The sequence below is a fragment of the Rhopilema esculentum genome, chromosome 11 (genome assembly GCF_057945365.1).
Source record: "Rhopilema esculentum isolate cy_ngs chromosome 11, ASM5794536v1, whole genome shotgun sequence".
NCBI classification, from domain to species: Eukaryota; Metazoa; Cnidaria; class Scyphozoa; order Rhizostomeae; family Rhizostomatidae; genus Rhopilema; species Rhopilema esculentum.
This window is the reverse complement of record NC_142825.1, coordinates 11,843,085-11,862,172: the sequence shown is the minus strand read 5'-3', so window position 1 is coordinate 11,862,172 and position 19,088 is coordinate 11,843,085. Positions and strand designations below refer to the sequence as shown.

Below are 19,088 nucleotides of genomic sequence, written 5' to 3'. Positions count from 1 at the left end.
CTTTTCAAAAACTGTTATCTACTTTATGACTATGTCACCAAATTTGCTTTCATTGATTAAGTCTCTACTTCACCTTTTCGTATCTTATCCGTTTATAAACTGATTAGGCTAATCATGACTTCTTCTCACGTTATTTCTATTTATCAGTAATATCTTTTTCAATTTTCTGCCTTGTTCCTGCTTGTTCTAGCATTCCCTTTGATACAATGCTTGGTGTCAGCTTCAACATGTGTATAGAGTGTTTTAATATATTGACTAAACAGGAATTGTTATTAGAGAAAAATATTTTTGTGGTCGTTTTGATAACTTTAATTTAAAATGTTTTTCTCTTGGTGTATTTCTAAATGTTTAAAACAGAAGTTTCAGTTGATGTGTAAACTATTTTCTCAGACATTATATAATTGGCTCTTTATAATTGGTTCTTTATAATTGGCTTGTTTGTTGCTGAGGGGGTGCACCGTGTTGATTTTAGTAAATGCGATCTTTTTCTGAAAGTACCCCCGCCGCCCCCCCCCCCCCAACACACATCGATCATAGTTCGTGGATGGCTCAGTGGTTAGGATCGCTGACTACAGACCCAAGGGTACGTGATTCGAGTACCTGGAATGACCAAACTTTCACCCAGAGAGAGGAGAGTTGCCAGCAATCTGTAGTTCCAGGCGCCGGAATCACGAGGTGTGGTCACATCGAGAGGAAGGACCAGGGCACTGCCCGAGATACTGCATAAGCTTCTCAGTGTCCTGAAAAACTACCTTCGGATGCTAGGTAGAAACAGATACAAAGACAAATACAAATACATCGATCATTTATACTGCTCCTAACCAGATTCTGTGCTGTGAAATAGATGCAATCTGAGAATTTTAAAAAGAAGCTTTGGCTTGTAGTCTAACTTTGTCTTATTTTTTGTTGAGTTTTCATTCTCCTTTACCGTCCAGAACAACAAAGACCTGGCACAGGAATTAGAGAAATCCAACACTAGATGTCACTCTGCTGTGTGAGTATAAAGGAATCCTTAAGTTTCAAGACTCCCCATTCAATTATCATTTTCATTTATTGGGATTAGATTGACATGCTTAATGAAATGACAAATGATACTATATGAACAGCATTCGTAATTCACATATATTGAGTTTACAGCAGCTCACAATATACAAACATTTAAGTAAAACAAAATATTAGTGCCAGGATATCTTCAGCTACAGTCATATGCGCTTAGAACTACTTAAAGTGTGTTTGCCTTTCTTTATTTATTGAATGAATGGGCCATACGAATCATAAAGATACTCAACCCTATAGTGTTTTGTGATTCTGAACCCATGGCTACAAAGCTATCTATCATGTTCTCGATGTCTAGTGGATTGAATCTCTTCCGCATTGTGAACATTGTTCACTGATACTTCTAAGATCGATATTTAGAATGGAACATACTAAGATCTTTCTTAGTATACTTTGTAACCGCTAACGTTAGCCATTTGTATAGTCTTAGAGTTGCTTACAGGTTAATTTCTAGTTATGTTTCTTGTTTGAACCAAGAAACCTCGGCTGCTCTTGTGGCAAAGACCTTGCTCGTTATGTAAACGATTCTTGTGAATAACTGTAAACATTCCACGTAGATTTTAAGTGTATCAGCGTTGGCGTGGCTTTTAAAACTTTTGGATGAGTATAGGCGAGAAAATATTTGAAAGAAAAGCAGGGTCATTTCCCCTTAGGCAAATGGCTCTCACAAGAAAGAAAGTTTTCCAGGAGTAACTGGTCCACTTTTCTATTTGGAATTTGCCATTCATTCTGGTCAAAAAAACAAAAAGAGACCTACCATTGTTGAAAATTGGTATCTTCTTTAAGGCGCATTTATTTCAAGAGGAAGTGGATGGGTAAGGTCCGTGGGCACGTATGAATGTTTTATGTTTTAACTCGTGATCACTACCAACATTCCAATAGCGCTATTGGTTGACTTACATCTACCAATCAGCAACTGTCCATCAAGTGACAATCGGGGTCTTCTGTTATATCTCACTTTTCGCCTTTTCTTCACATAATTCTTCAATCAATATAATGTGTAAATTTTCATTATATCTTCTGATTTTTATGTCCATCGTGTCTATATTATTTGTGATAATTTTGCTTCTATTTTTACTTAAAATCTGTATACTCCATTGCCATAATCTTTACTCAAACTGCTGATGTCCGTTTTTTAGAAAAGAAAAAGAGGATTTATCTCAACAGACGTCTGAGCTGCGTGAAATCCTAGCCACGAAGGTTCGCTGTTGTCAGTCTGTTTATTCTTTACAAATAAAAATTAAACCACTACCCAGACCCACAGACCACTAACTACTAACATGCTGGGTTGTGGAGCTGGAGGGAGTTGGGTAGGATAGGAGTGTTTAGGGGCTGGATAAGTTCGGGATTATGTAAACTCATCTTTGGACATTAAAAGGTCGATGACAAAACTTTAGATATCTAAAAGCAATTGGTTGGCTCAGAGCCAGAGCGCTCTTTTGTCGTTGGTTGTATGGGCATGTAGGGTTCTAAGTGTGTTTGATGCTCGAAAGTTCCCTTCAAAGTAGACTTTGACAGTTAAATAAAGGATAACAAATTGCTGGCACAATTATTAGGAAGTTGGTTAGAAGTAACGAAGAAACTATCTTTGTTTTGATTTTGAGGACCTTTAATTCTACCTTGAAATCTGCTTTAGTCTGTGTTGTTTCCTTGATGTCCTTACGAAGGGAGCAATAGCTTTGTGATATCGCGAAAAGCCATTGGTTCCACTCTTACTAATAAACTTGAGAGTCAACTTTTCGTCCCCTACTTACCTTAAGTTTTACTTTTTTGATGTTCAAATCCTTTATATTTTAGTCTGCTGAAAGTGATAAGTTGCAGAACAAAGTTTCTGAATTGACCAACAAACTTCAGAAAGCGGAGAACATCGCTCAACAGGTTCCCTATTTCTCTATATTTCTCATTTTTGCAATACCACATGTTTTTTGCTGCTGTTTTGCTGAATATTTTTAACTTTTTTGCAAATATTTTTTTTAATAACAGTCTTTCGTTCTAAAATAATGGACAAATGTGACGTCATCTTATCGAAACAATAGCCTTACCCCCCTCCCAGTTTTTGACCAAATGAAAAGAGGGAGGGGGCATAAGCTTGTTATTTTGACAAAGTTGATAAACTGACACCTTCTGAAATGCTTTTTCATTTGTTGAAGGCTCTCTTGAGAAATTGATTGTGTTTTGTATTTTTATGCAGTACAATATTAGGCCGGTTTTTAAAATATAGTCACAAGGCATGCCGGTTGGGCAAGAGCCTTTTAGTGAGATCTTTAAAAAAATTTATGGACACCCAATTTTATCTATCCGCTTTTTACGCAGAAAATTTTACTGATGGATCGGTTAAATTCTTGTCCATTAACGTAACCTTGTTTGTTGTCACAGTTGTCATCAGACTCGAGTAGCTCAGAGTCGTGGGATAAACTTCACACTGAATATGACATGTTAAAGCAAAAGCTCAGTGAGGTATGTGTTGTTCATCGTCTTTTTCCTTTAACCATGTATTTGACTGTGATGTTTGCATATGGTTGCTGAAGCTTAGCCAATTTCAGAATACATCGCTTTATCGGGTTAATGGGTTTGCAAGGACGGGCAACGTTTTACCGAAATCATCCTCGGGTGAGATTTCTGGTGCCTTTCGTTAGTCTGAGATTTTCAGATATCACCATCTTATAGACTGTTACATGGAATTTTCTTCATGACCTGATTCGCTAGAATCAAAACCCATTGTACAAAACAGAGTTATTAAAGGGATTGAATCATCATAGAGGGAGAGGGTGTAGGTATACCCAAATGCATTGAGTCATGTTTTTCATGCTGCAATGCTATTGGTTGGCCTGAAACTGATCACATGAGCTTGCCTTGTACTGGTTTACAAAACAGCTTCCGTAGATAGAATTTTTCCAACTGTGCATGCCGATATCACATGAAGCTATTGTGATCATGCGAATGCAAATTGTCTCCTGTAGAGCAGGCACATATACAATGGCTCAATGCCTTTAAAGCATATAACGCCCCTCGTTAGGGTTTTTCAATAATTAGCCCCCTTACAACCCCTGTCGGAGGAAAATCTCTATTTCATTGTTTCTTTGCTGCGAATCATTGTTCGTTGTATCAGAATTCAACTCTATTGTAAACAAATATAGGCATAATTGTTCGGGTTGTTTCGTATGACCCCACATGACTTTGCTCCAACATAACCCTATAGTTCGGCGCCTAGTAGTTAAACCGTAAAATTTCACTCAATGTCTACAGCGAAAATATTGTTGATGTTTGTTTGAATTTTTTTCCAAAACCAGACGCCTGCCAACAAAGTATAGTTAACTGAATTCTTCTTGCATAGTTTTGTAAACATGAAACAATTCTTGAATTCTTCTGTTTTTCATCCTTGATATCGTTTTGCTTTTGTTATTCACACTTTCATGATTTTTATTTTAGCAAACAAAGCTTTTAGAAAAGCTTAGTTCAGAAAAGGGGGAGATTCTAGAAAGAAATCACGTGCGAATTGAAAGCCTCGAATTGGCGATTGACGATCAGCGTGCACTGGTGAGTGGTCATGTTTACTTTCAGTTTTGGGGGTGGGGGTGATATTAGGGAGGGGGGAATTGAAATGGCGGCTACTCATATTTTTGGCTTCGGGCTGTAAGATTCAAGCCAATAGATGAGCAAAGTGTGATTTTTATTATTGCCCGTATAAAAACATTGAAGTGACAATGCTGCTTGAATTGACAGAGGATTTTGCGATACTGATTAAAGCAGAGTCCTCGGCACTAGCTTAACATAAATGTCATTGTTCTTAAGTTCCCTACACTGCCGATAGCCAAAGGTACAGTTTTTAAATTCAAAGTTGTTAAAATTCCACAAATTTCTTTCAGTTCCCTGATGAATCGCAACATATTTATTCTTTACATTAAATGCTGATGCATCATTTTACAAGCTCTTTTCCTGCCAGCAACTGCAGAATATCAAATTTCCAGCATGTCTTTGAAAATGAAAATTAGTAAAACAGCCATAGTTTTATGTCCCGACATTTTAAAAAGGGTTGTTTTATGGTGTCACGGTTTCCATGTCTGGGGTAATCAACCAAAGCGCCTCCATTACAATGCCCACACTTGATCCAAACATTTGCACGCCCCCGCATTCCGACCAAATATAAGACTACCGTTATGAAATTTGCATGCCTTGACGCTGCCAGTACACAGCTGGTACGGCACGATACCTTCGTTGACCAAATATTGGTAAGGATTTTCAAGATACATTGTACTTGAGTTCAAAGTTTTCGACAGCTGTCGCCGGTTTTGGGTACACAGGAAAGCTACAAGCAAATTGAAAGATGTGGGCCTAATCCGCTGTTTTGTCCCCGTAATCTTTTACTTGCTTATACCACGCTAGAAACATTATTTCTTATTGCATTATTAAAGTATAATCATTAGCAACTATGCATGATGTAAGGCCGATTTTTACTAACGAAGGTTAAGCAAGCACAGATTTTAAACTTGCTAATTTCCCCTTGGTACATTGCAAAGATTGAGCAGCTTAAAGAAAGATGCTTAGAGCCAATTTTTCAGCCCTGTGTTTAAGACTGCATCATATGCTACAAATCCTGATTACGATGCAGCTAATTTTTTTTTGTTTTTATTGCGTTTTATATTAACCCACCACCATGTCAGCGAACATAGATACAAATGCTGTAAAACACGACAAAACGCTCCACGGCGCCGCATAGCGCTGCCCAACGCTGCAAAACTCCATAAGGTTAAGCTTAGTGTTTCCACAAGTATGATACAAAATACATCGGTTTATTTTTTAACCCTGTCTTTTTTATGTACTCTGCAAATTGTTTGCTGCGTACGTTCCGTGTGAGATTTGGCATTTCCTAAGCAATTGGCTGCCTCTCTGCGTCACTTTGATATAGAAATATCACCGAGACTTCTTGATTGTCTTCTGTGGCTATCTTCCTTCAACAAACGCCCCTTCAAGTAAGATACACTCGAGTTAACATCCACTCATGCAGATTTGAATGAAAAGAGTAGGTTGTTTTATCTTGAGCAAACTTTGACGATCCATCTAGTGGCGATAAAAACCGAGAGTTGGTCATGCACTTGGGCAAAAAAATAAACAGGGTTTTCGGCACCACAGCAAGGTACCCCATTTAAGTTAATGCTAGATCAGTTCCCTTGAGAAAAGTGTTTTCAGCTATTGTGAAAATACCCAGAAAAGCCTTAGGTGGGCATAAAACTTTTAATAATTTGCAAAAGAATAATTTTCAGAACCTTCTTGAGACATAATTTGAAGAAGCCTTGGCTTTAGGTGCTAAACATGTTTTTAAATTCTGAAATCAAAATTTTGATTGTTTTTAATGTTATCTTGCTTTCAAACTCTGACATTCAATTTATTAATATTTACTATTTCAAGAGCAGTTTGATTCACCTGATTAAACTGACAGATACTGAAGGAAGGTTTTTTTAGATAACATAGCACAGTTAGATTTGATTCTCACAACATTATATAAAATGTCTCAATTGTTTTGCTCTGATACATGACAAAATAAATACACTTTCGATGACCCTTCCCTAATTCCTTTCTTAGAGCTAATGTACTTACAAGTACAAATAGTGTTATTTTTACAAATAAAAAAATTAATGTCCCCTAGTCAATATTCATGCTACACCTCATTTCTTTTAAATTCATTATTCTTAGTTTGGCAAAACAGATTATAATCGGAAAATAGAGAGTTCCTCTCTGAAACAATCTCAATACTCTCATCTTACACAACATCAATAACAAAAAAGGCCATTATAAGATTGAAAACTGAAAAGACTGAAAAGGTTAAGACAATACTAATTTCATGCCTCATTGTATCTCAAACTTGCATTGCATGTCTCTAACGAGCAATTAAAAATCATTTTCTGGAAAGTTTTTTGGTCATGCTTGGCATGACCTGCATGACCTCTAGCTTCGCCACTGGATCCATCTTGCGGAGGTGATGGGATTGTAAGAAGGTACTAGACTCCATTTACTCGGCCACATTGTACGGCCAATGCCAGGCACCTTTTAGCAAATAGAATTGGTAGTTGAACTCTTTTTCCATTCTATTGACATTGCCAACATTGTTGATTTATTTTAGGCAAATGTCTAAATTCTTCTACCATTTTTCCGAACCCTCCCAAAAGCCGTCGTGTCTCAATTCTCACACAATTTTCAAATCAATTGATTTTTCCCACGAAAAACTTCTATTCCTTTTCAGATATTTTGTCTGTCTTAACAAAAAGAAACCCATTTTAATCTCAATAAGTCTGGAAAACATTTTATGATTCTTCAATCTGCAAACATTTTTTATTTGTTTTGTGAAAAGCGGAATTGTAGCTTTTGAGGCTGCATAAGTTACTTCAAATTATGAATTTTTGCCTTTATGTCAATCCAAAACCTTATGTTTTGCCGTATAGAGATAGCCAACATTTTTTTGTCTTTCATAATCAGATCGAAAAGTATGAGAATCGAATTGAAGAGCTAGAATCGAAGGATGCCCTTTCACAGCAACAGATCGTTGAATTTGAAAAGAAAATTGGTGAGTACGTGTTTATTAACGATGAAAGATTTCAAAGTTAGTTTATCGATAATGTTTCTTTGCCAAGCTAGACGTCTAGGCCCAACATGAATATTTGAATTCCGTGAACATCTTTTCGCATCAACACATTTCTTGCTTTTCGTGAAAGTTCTCTTTACTTCCAAAATTTTTCTTGACGATTTAGACGCAACTAAATGTATACCAGTTTTAATGTGAAATTGGTTTCTTTCAAGTATCTTCTTGGCGTTTAGGTATTGGTAATCTACAATGCATCTCAATTAGTTGATGCAATGCCAAAGCTAAAGTTTCCGTGAACATTATTTATCAGGCATTTTAAACAACGCGTTTTTTAGGTTAGAAGCCAAAACATGGTTGATAGATTTAAACTTTGAGGCAGTAGCTCACTGCTTTAGTTATGCTTTCCGTATCAAATCAACAAACAATTGTTTCATTGTTTATTTAAAAAACATATAATCATTTTTAAAATGCCAAAGTGCTAAGTCAAATATATTTTGAGAATTCAACCAGGACTACAGATGTCTTTCTATTGACAGCATATCCTCCGTCAAATCGCAATTTTTCTTCTGCCATTTTTACATAGTTTCCACCTCTACGCTACTAAAATGATTTTAATCTAGTTAGTTGCTTGTCTTTTTTAGCATTTTGTTACTTTGTAAACACTGCCTTTTTGTCTGACTTTGTCAAGATGTCTTCCAATTAATTTCTTTTTATTTGGACTCTTGATTTAAACCCAACTTTGTTACCAATGTATTTGTTAACATGGCAGATCAAGTCATAAAAATGGAATTGTATGTTAACTCTCCCTTACAGCGGAAATGCTCGATAAAGAGGCAATGCAACAGACAAAAGCCACCCATCTTGCTGCAGGCGAAATCGAGAAACTAACGAACGAAAAGTCAAGTATAGAAAATGAACTGGACATACAGGTAAAACGATAATATTTTTGAGATGACAAATATTATAATATATTTGAAATTAATTAACATGTTTTCCCTTCCACGCTCCATTGTCATTATTTGGACAGAAACTGTTCTGATTCAATTTACGATCTCTCTTTGAAAAATACTCCAAACGTTTTGGTACCAAATTTGGTTTAGGGACCAGAGGTTTAATCTACTTATAAGTTTTCAAAATGCTGGCGCTTATGATGAAATCAAGTGGAAAAATTGTTTGACCTTGAATAGAACTTAAGGTTACAATGTAGAATTGCTGACGTTAGAGTCTGTGCTTATATCAGCTCCAAATGCTCTAAGAATCAAAGTTCTTCCAACTGAAATAATGTTGATTCTCCTTTATGTTTCAGGTCAGCGAGAATAGACGATTAAGCAAGTAAGTATTTAATCAATATTTTCTAGGAGTTTGATATGGCAGCTTGTCATGTTACTATCAATGCGAATTTTGACAATTTTTTTAGATGGATTGTGCCAACTCTCTCCCATAAAACGCTTGTGTCAAGGAAATTCATATTTGAAGCATTTTGTTGTGGTCTGGTGGGGATGCAGTGTGGTAGGGTGGGGTATGGTGCCTTGGGGGTGTGATGGGGTTGGGGAACAGTGTCTCGGGGGTTCGGTGCGGTGGGTGTGTTATATAAAGGGAATATGGCTTTAAGACAGGATGATTAGTCAAAATGCATTTATTGAGAAAAGAAGGCAGTCCTACGTGAGTAAGGGAGATAGGAAATTTCCACAGAGGCAAGACGACTACAATAGTCGTGTATCAGGATTCTTTTGCAGGTTTATCAAGTGCACTTTTTGTTCCTTAAGGCGTTCTTTTTTTCAACATGTTGTTTGTTTCGGAAGACAATTTCCGAGAATCTCGAAGCTCGTTTGATTGCTCAAATGCATTTGGAAATATCGTGAAGTGGAAAAGCTGAAATTTTACATTTTGCTGCAAGACTGGAAAACACGTTTACGCAATACCACGAAACGCACGCCACACTTGCTAGATGACCGAAAATACTATCCCATCATCTGCTTGTTAATTATTCGATTGGTAAAGTTGTTGAATCTCACGACCCCCTATACCACCCCCTCTATATCATTTCCTCTGTACCATTCCCTCTATACCATCCTCTCTTTACCAATCCCTCATACCACCCCCTATGTGCCACGCCCTCTAAATTACCATCATCTATCCCCCCTCTATGCCAACCATCTGTACCATCATCCAATCTTAGAGGTCAATATACACGACTAATGCTACAGTATGATTTATTTGTAAAATATCGATTTTAGGCTAGTTTTGGATCAAGATGAACGAATCCAAGAGTTGGAGTCTGCCGTTGCTAGATTAGGTGAAGACGCCGTTGACCGTGTGTCATTGCTTGAAGATATGCAGAGCGATAAAGAAACAATCAGTCGTGCCATGCAGCAAAACAAGGCGCTCAAGGATCAATTAGAGCAGCTGGAAAGAGGCTTCGTCAAGACAGTAAGTTTAGGACATATGCTTTTTCAAGTTTCATTCGCTCTTGTAGATGTTTTTCGGCCCTAAGTTGTCGGTGGACAGTCTAGAAACATTGTAGAAAAGGAAAGCGAACTTGTCGGGCTTGCGACTCCTTTGAATTGGGGCGGGGAGGGTGCAGTCGGAAGTTGGTTTTTGACCAGATTGACTTACTTGATTTTTTTCGTTGTTATCAGGAAAGTATCAGAGACATTTTAGAGTTCAAAATATTCTCTTCACTAAAGTGCCAGACCATATTTTGCAATTTATTTCCACTTTATGTTGCGTATGGCCCCCAAGCTATATTGTTCATTTCCTACTATAAAACGCGATAATGCTTTTATGTCTTGGTCCCCATTACGTGCTTTTGTTTTAGCTCAATCCGTTCTTTTTCACGTGACAGTTCTTTTGTATTACTTGTATTGTCACTATAGAAGGATTGTCAGGTAAGCGTTGTCAAAAGTGCAAGCTAGGCAATTAGGGTGATTGGAAATTTTGATGCAAAGAGTGGCTATAAAATGCTGTCATTATTAACTGTTCTTAAAAACTGTGCTTAGAGCTCTTTATTGGTCTGAAAACTATTGTGATGTTGTGTTATACTGAATCATAGGGCATTGGGATCTGTATGCCAGGCTTAAATAAAGTAGTACATGCTGCTGTGTTAACGGTAACGCTCGAACTGTTTGCCTCTCTTGAACTGTGATTAAGTGTATCCCATTTGCAATACTTATACGACTTTTCCTTCAGACCAATGCAAATGCCGAGCTTACCACCAGCCTGCAGAAAGAGCAACATCTAAACACAGAATTGGCTTCAAAATTGAGTGAAATTGGCGTTGAATTAGAAGAGAAGAAAGCCGAGGTAGGAAATGGCATTTTACTTCTTATGCACGTTCGATACTTAAACCCGAGATGCATCCTCCTTCGAACGAAACCTAGGAAATGGTTGTCGAAGTTAGTATAGCATATTCTTTGGAGCTTTGGTCAGTGGGCCAAAGTATCCGAAATCAAATGAGGAAAGTACCGTGTTTCCTTTAAAGAATGCCGCGGCGTTTAATACAAAATCCAACTTTGTAGTGCGGCGTTCAATAGAGAGCGGCGTTTATCAGAGAGCGGCATTTATCAGAGAGCGGCGTTTATCAGATTATGAAAAGTTTGTCAAATGAAGAATGACAAGAAAAATTCGATGAAAAAAATAAAAACAGACTTCAAACAAAGTTTTATTTTTCCCAAAAACACGTACTAAAGATTGGATGTAAAAATCATTTAAAGTTCACTAAAGATTTGTTCATGTTATCGAAATGTCAAGGAATGTCAATATTTCTGTATTTGTCAGAGTCCTCGTCCCTATGACATAAAACTTTCATAGCTTTCGAATAGTAAGCGTATCAACTATTTGTTTAAACTACTATTTCAGATCGCATGGAACAAAACAAAAGTAGACTGTTAAAAAAATCAGTTCGGTTGATAGTCTACAATACGTTAAATACAAGAACTTGGAACCTAAGTACGTGTCTGTAGAGTGCGGCATTATCATACAACGTTTTTGCTCATTAGGCCTTAACTTATCAATGAACACAAGCGCACTTATTTCAGGGTTTGGGCATTCATTCAAGGGGAAGGGGGTCTCTATTTATACTGTTCAAGGGCTATATTCATTCGAGGGAGGAGGGCTTTTTCGGAATATACTAAACTCCATTATTTGCGTTTGTAAAAGCAGCTCATTTGGATATACGAAGGTGACAGCTTTCCTTAAAATTTATTGAAAGCTTGAAACTCATTCATTCAGATGTTATCCAAACCATATTTGTGACACAATTGGTCTTTCAGAGAAGTTCTCAGGGAAGTCTTGGTAGTTGTCGTCACGTTCCTCAATGTGACAAGGAAGTGATTCAAATTTTTATCAGTGATTTTTTTTGTGGCCGTCCCACATTTCATTGCTTTGGATTTTCCCATCCTCAGCTCTTTCTTAAAGACAATCATGGAACCTTTAACTTGATTATATTATAGCTGATTAAAAGATTTATTTCTGTTGTGAATTTGAGGTCTTTGTTTCAAATTAGATTTGCATCGACATTGTTAATTTGTATTCAATATTGAGGAGAAAATTTAGAACAAAGTTAATTTTGCTTTTGACGAAAACTTAAATTTAATACTTAATGCTATCAATGGTTTGAAATGTAATAGTATTTTCAAACTCATCGTCAAACCACAACAGTTTCAGAAGCAAAAAATCCTGTTTTATATTATGACCTGCTATCGTCAAAAGCAAATTTCCACAGTATGAATCAATGGCTTTGTGATAATTTTGCAATCAGATCACTCAGATCTAATTCAAGCTTCCTGATTTATCTGTTTTGAAATCCTTAACCTTTACTAAGCGATTTCCCAGCACAAAAGTAAATTTCCAAACTTGAGAAAAAACAAACTAATCTGGGGTTTAAACTTGAAAACTTGTTTTATTCCTGAAAGGTATTTTTTCGTTAGAATCTATGTATTTTTTATATATCTAAAATATTAAAAAGCTTTAACATTATAAGCATAATCCAACTAAATGAAACATGAGAATTCATTGCAGCCGTGTAGCCTCAACACGACAAGTGATAAATTAACATAATTTTATATAATAATTAGCATATTACTAAAGCATAATTTGCACATGACAAAAAATAAAAAAAAAATAAAAAAGGGTTGTGAAGAAGAGAAGAAATTCCATCGAATTGATTTAAAAAGTATCTCTGATAATTCAATAAACTCTGGTGTTGCTTTGATGATTTTTTTTACATTGATTCTCTATTTCTGCCAATCATCGATGTTTTTTACGTTTTTAACAGCTTCTGAGTAAACAAAGCATTTGTCATAGTTTGAGGGAGCTATCAGAATTAAATATTGATAAGGAAAAATATTTACCAAGAATCGATGATACCTTTTATGAAATTGTACGTCCTAGCGAATATCGTAGCATACATTATTGTTTGCTAGAATTCAAATTGATGGTATTACCCTATTATTGCAACTCAGTCTGGCTGATGCTTCGCTTAACGATAATAAGTATTTCTTATTTTTCTTAATTTTTTATGATTTGGTAAGCAGACCTAAATTTACAAAACAACATGGCAGATTTGTACCAGTTATGTCTGCTAACAGGTCTATACATTTCCCGTACGAACTAGTTTGAATTTCAATTTTTTTGTGATAAGGAAATTCCTTCAGAGAGTCAAAGGAATGTAACAAATTAAACCAGGAAGCATTTTAGCACACTATGTTGACAAATTACTTGGATAAGAGTTACATATTCCAGTCTTGTACGTCCTAGTGCCATTCTTGCCTTTATTTTGAATATCTATAGTATTAAATCCTGATCACAAGCTTTGTTATATTTTAGCTCCAAAAGATGGATTTTGCGTCGAGGAGTCTTCAGACTGAGATTTCGGAATTGAGAAACAATTCTTCTCTAATGGTAACAATTTATATCACCTATCATTTTTGGAAAGCTTACTTGAACACTCCTAGGTTCACAGAATTTTATTTTTTTGGAGGTGTTGTTGCGTATCACCCTATGGTAATTTTCAGGACACACCGAAGCCATACTTACGCCCCTCCTCGTGATTCCAAAGTCCAGGAATTACAGACTGCTCACCATCTCCCCTCTCTTTGTGAAAGTTTGATCATTGAACTGTTATATCTGTAGTCCGCTACACCAACCACTACCTAAATGTCATGTTGATTTCAAACCTAGGGTTTGTAGGGAAGAGTTGCTAGAAGTCTTTTTATAGCAAAGCAGCGTTTATGGATTTTAGTTAGCATATTAAAGCAATTTGCTTAGTTCTTATTTGTCATACTGTTCGTTATTCGTACTTGTGTTGCTTTCATATTCAAAGAATGTAATATAATTTTTGTGGCAGGAAACCAACGTGGATAGTGAAAAGCAAGAACTTCTAACAGCAATCGAAAAATTACAAGAGCATTTAGACCGCCAGGTAGAGTTACCGTTATTTATTTGAACGAAAATGAGTTTGATGAATGCTTGGTGTCAAAATTGTGGAAAATTTCATGAATGGTGATAAAAGTTTCTAGGAAAAAGTAACTTAGAACTTAAGATGTCTTCCTATGGAACGCAAAATTTTGTCCTGATTTATAAAAATCTGGAAGTAAATTGTTAAGATGTGAAGGAGATAGAACAACGCATGGGTTTAACAGAACAGAACGATAACTTTATATTAACTTCAAACGGCCTACACACATAACTGTAATATTGTAAACTGTAATCTGAAACTCTATATAAACATGGGTCACATAAAGTAATGCTCCTGCGCATAGTCAATTAGAGTACTACATAAATTATTAGAGCCAATATGATTTGAGGAGTTGAGAACTCGAAAAATTAAAGAGGGCATGCTGTTTTCTATGCAACTTGGAAGTAAAATCATGGATGGATTGTTTGAAACAAGGGATTTCAAGTGTCGACAAAATGGGTCATGTTCTTGACCATATAGTCAAAGGGCTAGCACAGTCAAGGGAAGGTAATTGTGCACACTCCATGTCTGTATCTATGGAGGTGGCCCCGTCTTTCGCCCCCCAGACAGGTGCAGCATTATTTTAGCCTTATACCTATTTAGAATTGTATAAGTGTGATAATTTTGGTAAAATATAATTGTTCTCATGTTTGATCAACAATGTTGCCTTCGTTTAGCCACCCCTTGAAACATTTGTTTTACTAACGCAAGCGCAGCAGATTAAAATTTGGCAAATGCAACGCAGTAACTGTAGGGAGCTGTGCGGCAACGCTTGACCACCACAGATGTTTTAACATCTGTTTGATTCGTTTGGCCAGGTCATAAAACATCGTCCAACATTGTTGGTACAAAAATGTTTGACAATGTTTTACGGATGTTTTATTCATTTGGCCGGGCCTAAAGAGGCAGTTTGTTCGTCATCAAAGTCACACTTGTTTTAATTTAGACAAAAACTTGTATTGTGGTATGGATTTTAAGAAAACCTTCCTCCTTGTTCAATTCACTCCTAAGTTTTGTCAGGGGGTGTACCATAGTGTTGAGGATTACCATAGTCCAATATGAAGAGGTAAAACCTGACGGTATTTCGTTTTATGCAGATTCAACAGAACGAGAAACTCAGACATCTGGAAGGGCAGTTAGCGCTAACAGATAAATTACACACGGAGCTACAGTCTGCACAGGTAAATGATACTGATCTTATCTTTTTTAACTTTGCTATCAAAATCGCTATCAATATTTGAACATGGTTCTGAGTCTCCTTACAACTGCAGCTCTCCAGTATCAGTTTTGATGCTTTTAAAAACCAACGACCGATGGATTTTACCTAATGTAAAGGATGTGGATCTAATTGTTTATAACTGCAATGAGCAATCGCCTGTTAATTAGGTAATAATTTGCATGTCGTGTCAGTGTTTAATGCGTTTATACGTTTTCTTCACAATATGTTCCAGAAAACCTAATATTTTCCAACAAGTTTTTATAAAGTTCGAAAAATGTGTCCGTTTTCCCCCTTGAAATTAGAATCTGTTCAGTCCTAGTTGTGGATTAGGACTCGAAGCTTTTTTATGACGGGCCTAGACAGTCATTTAAATCTAAACATATATTTTCTTGCTGTCTGAGACGCTATTACGAAGCCTGAAAATCTTAGTATACAAAATAATTGCGCGGTGTTTTATCTGGTGGGGTTTGAAAATGGCGTTTACCATAAAATGGAATATTTTTGGTTATTCTCTTCTTCCGAGAGAACTGTTATCAGTTGAAACTGAGTACCGTAATCTTTATTGAATCTTATTACGTTTTTGAAGGACACTATCAACTTATTGTCGGTGCAAAATGGACAGCTGCGAGAGCAACTACGCAGCAATGTATACATTACTAACCAAGGTAAATGATGCTGTTTTTCATTCGTACAGAATTTGCACAAAAGAGGAAAGATTAATTTTTATAGATGATTCGACTTTTACTTAGGTTTTTGTTATTAACTTGGTGTGTTGAGTAGAATTGTTTAAATGGCTGAAACCATTCAGTCACCCACTCACAAAATTTTTGAAATTTTAGCGAACCATTTTGTCATACATCCTCCCCTTTTTCTTTTTCTAATGACACAAAAAATAGCTAGAGAATTTAGATGGCCGTTCAGGGTTAAATTTTTCAAAACCGTTTGACTTTACTCTTGTTAATTGCACGCGGTTCGAGTATATCTAAACGCATTTAAAGTGTACAATGTTTTATAGTGTTAAACTTTTTTTATATTGATAATCTTCAACCACTGAAACAGTTATGCCAAGGTAGCTTTTATTAGAACTTAAAAAACTTTCGTCTGTTTTTCTAGCCTGCATATGTTTATATTTTAGCTATTTGATCAATGTTTAGAAGACGTCATAGAATTTCTACCGAATGATGAAATGGGATGCGGTGAAATACCTCTAAATGTGAAAAATTGGCAAGGCCTGGGTTTTACTAAGGGATCACTGTTGTTTTGGCCTGGTTCATAAGGTTTCAAATCAAGGCCTAATCACAGTGATTTGATATGGAGAGCCTCTTTTTAGTCGGTGATGTTAAGGAAAGGCCCATGAGCCAATAACAAAGCTTTAACAAGGAGAAGGAAGGAGTAATTTGAAAGAAATCAGTCTTGTTTAGGCCAGGTTGTTGACTTTAGTTTTGAATAAGGGTAGGCTACAAAAGTCCGCGAAGAACAAAGCCATATTTTATGTGGCCATATTTCAAGCTATCTGTAACAATCTGTTCTCACTGATTTTGCATTTAGGGGTATTTATGCTGCTGCTCTTTTTGGCTGTGTTTTTTAAATTCAAAAAATTTGAATACCGGTTGCTTGAATTACGCCACTTTCCACTCTTTTATCATTGCTATTATAATTACTTTTTATAACATCAGTTTCATTTCTACCACATTAATAGAGAGTGTCTTTGTAAAATAGCTATGATTGTGTTTTGGTTATGTTTGGGGTGGCCTTTCTGAATCCTTCTGTCTTGAAAACAGTATAATACTTTCCAATTAACCTTTTATTTCAGATGACGTCGACTCTGGGATGGACCCAAGGAGACAAAATGGTTATGATCATGATCATAACGCTGATGATGGTGATTCGCATTTGGATGACCATGACCATTCTGATGTGGATGATCATGATACACAGAGCAACGAAGAGAGCTCGGAGGAAGTCGATCACGACTCATATGGCCAGCAAAATGATTCAATCACCCAGGAAGTGGTATGCTAAAGTACTGAAAAATCGTCTGAAAAATCGTCTGAAAAATCGTCTGATTTACGTGAATTTGTAGATGAGAACAGGGCAACCGAAAGCAAGGCTAGGCCCTAGAGCATGCCTAATGCTTAGGCCCCTACCTGCCAAAGGCAATAGGGTAGAATTCTCCACATTTGACCTAAAGTGTGATGATTATAAGTGGAAGAATCTTGCTAATGGTAAAAAACTATTTCAACATGGAAACCTACAAGCCTTAAATCAGCGATTTTTAACCACTGCGTCGCAGCAAACATGTATCATGAAAGATTTCTATTTGTGCCTAGGGGCCTATAAAACCATATCTAAAATGAAATTGATTATCTTTTCTATTTCATTTGCCATCGCTTAATTTCTATTTTGTAAAAGTAATCGTCTATGCACTGTGTAAGTTTTAACAACGACTGAGTTTTCTTTATCAGGCTGTGCATGTCATTTTGTAGGGTATTTGGTGGGACGTTTTTCGATGATGTTTTTAATGTGCTGTGGGCCAGAAAAGGGGGAAGAATAAAACCCTAATTTATTTGTCCTGTTATTATTGTTTAGATTAGTAGAAAATCTTAGCAAATTCTCAGTTTAACTTTATGGCCATCAAGTGCTTTGCTTAACGATAGTCGACAGATGAATCAAAAAGTGACCAATCAGTGACTGTGATTCCACTTACATGCTCATTGATTGGCTAATATTGATTCGCAGATGGCTTAAACCACTTAACTTCAGGCGGTTGAGTATTAAACGTTTAAGAAAGAAAAACTTTTGGCCTGCCTCCAGCCTCACGCTAAGGAATTTCGCTGATTTTTTCGTTTTTTGTTGTGTCCACATGGCTCCTTTGCTTAGAATATCTTACAGATTACTGTTTATATTTATTTTCCAGTTATACTCATATCGCAATGCCATTGGACAGCTAGAAGCAGACCGTGATGAGCTCTACGAATTACTTCAGAAGGAGCGCCAGGATTCTGCAGAGGAGACGCAAAAAATCAAAGATCACATGGAGATGCAACTGCAACAACAGTTGAAGCAGCAACTACGCCATGTGCAGGAGCATTACCACCAACAAATCCATGAGCAGCAATTGCAAATAAATAAATTACAAGAAACCATTGATGACCACAAGAGGCAGGAAAACATTATTCAAGCTGATGTTAATGACAATGGGATCAACTTCGACACCTTAAAAATCGCGTTTCACCAACTTCAGGTAGACTGATACTTTCTTCGGTTTTTTTCTACATTATTCCAGTTTTACTTTCAGCTTTACTTACTAACTTTCAGCTTTACAAACTACTTACAGTTAATAGCTTCAGCGTGTTTCAACATGTTTGCTTTTTTCAAAGCCATTTTCAAGTTCTGTACCGCCAAAAAATGGTTCAGATTATAAAGTGTTATTTGTACACGGGTCGAGGGGACAAATATGTAATAGAGTTTTTAAGAAAAAATGTTCGTTGCATTTTGTCAAATACTCATATTTGTTATCTGTATTCATCGTCTGATATTCCATAATTGATGGTCAGCGTTCATTTGTTTTAATCCGAGTTAATAATTTTTTTCAGAATCGATTCAAATCACTTTTGGATGAGAAAATAGCTTTATCAGACAAACTTCAAGAGATGGAGCATAGCAACTTCCAGCTTGCGTCTGAAACTGAAACCATTGGTAATTTCTTAGTTATGCCTTATAATTATGTATAAACCTTGTGTAAACCTATATTTTGTATAAACCCTGTGAGTACCATC

At 36.3% G+C, this 19,088-nt stretch overlaps 1 protein-coding gene across 1 annotated transcript in view; it reads left to right on the top strand.

Annotated features, from left to right (window-relative positions):
• The window catches only part of LOC135694063 (golgin subfamily A member 2), a 35,194-nt gene that overhangs the window by 13,780 nt on the left and 2,326 nt on the right, over window positions 1-19,088 (top strand). Inside the window, exons 14-30 of the mRNA XM_065212719.2 lie at window positions 936-994; window positions 2,196-2,256; window positions 2,854-2,934; window positions 3,433-3,513; window positions 4,486-4,593; window positions 7,528-7,615; window positions 8,447-8,562; window positions 8,940-8,965; window positions 9,871-10,063; window positions 10,823-10,936; window positions 13,460-13,534; window positions 13,980-14,054; window positions 15,188-15,271; window positions 15,896-15,974; window positions 17,123-17,322; window positions 18,227-18,553; window positions 18,906-19,008. Coding sequence (XP_065068791.2) covers window positions 936-994; window positions 2,196-2,256; window positions 2,854-2,934; window positions 3,433-3,513; window positions 4,486-4,593; window positions 7,528-7,615; window positions 8,447-8,562; window positions 8,940-8,965; window positions 9,871-10,063; window positions 10,823-10,936; window positions 13,460-13,534; window positions 13,980-14,054; window positions 15,188-15,271; window positions 15,896-15,974; window positions 17,123-17,322; window positions 18,227-18,553; window positions 18,906-19,008 — 1,870 coding nt within the window. The remainder of the gene's footprint in view (window positions 1-935; window positions 995-2,195; window positions 2,257-2,853; window positions 2,935-3,432; window positions 3,514-4,485; window positions 4,594-7,527; window positions 7,616-8,446; window positions 8,563-8,939; window positions 8,966-9,870; window positions 10,064-10,822; window positions 10,937-13,459; window positions 13,535-13,979; window positions 14,055-15,187; window positions 15,272-15,895; window positions 15,975-17,122; window positions 17,323-18,226; window positions 18,554-18,905; window positions 19,009-19,088) is intronic.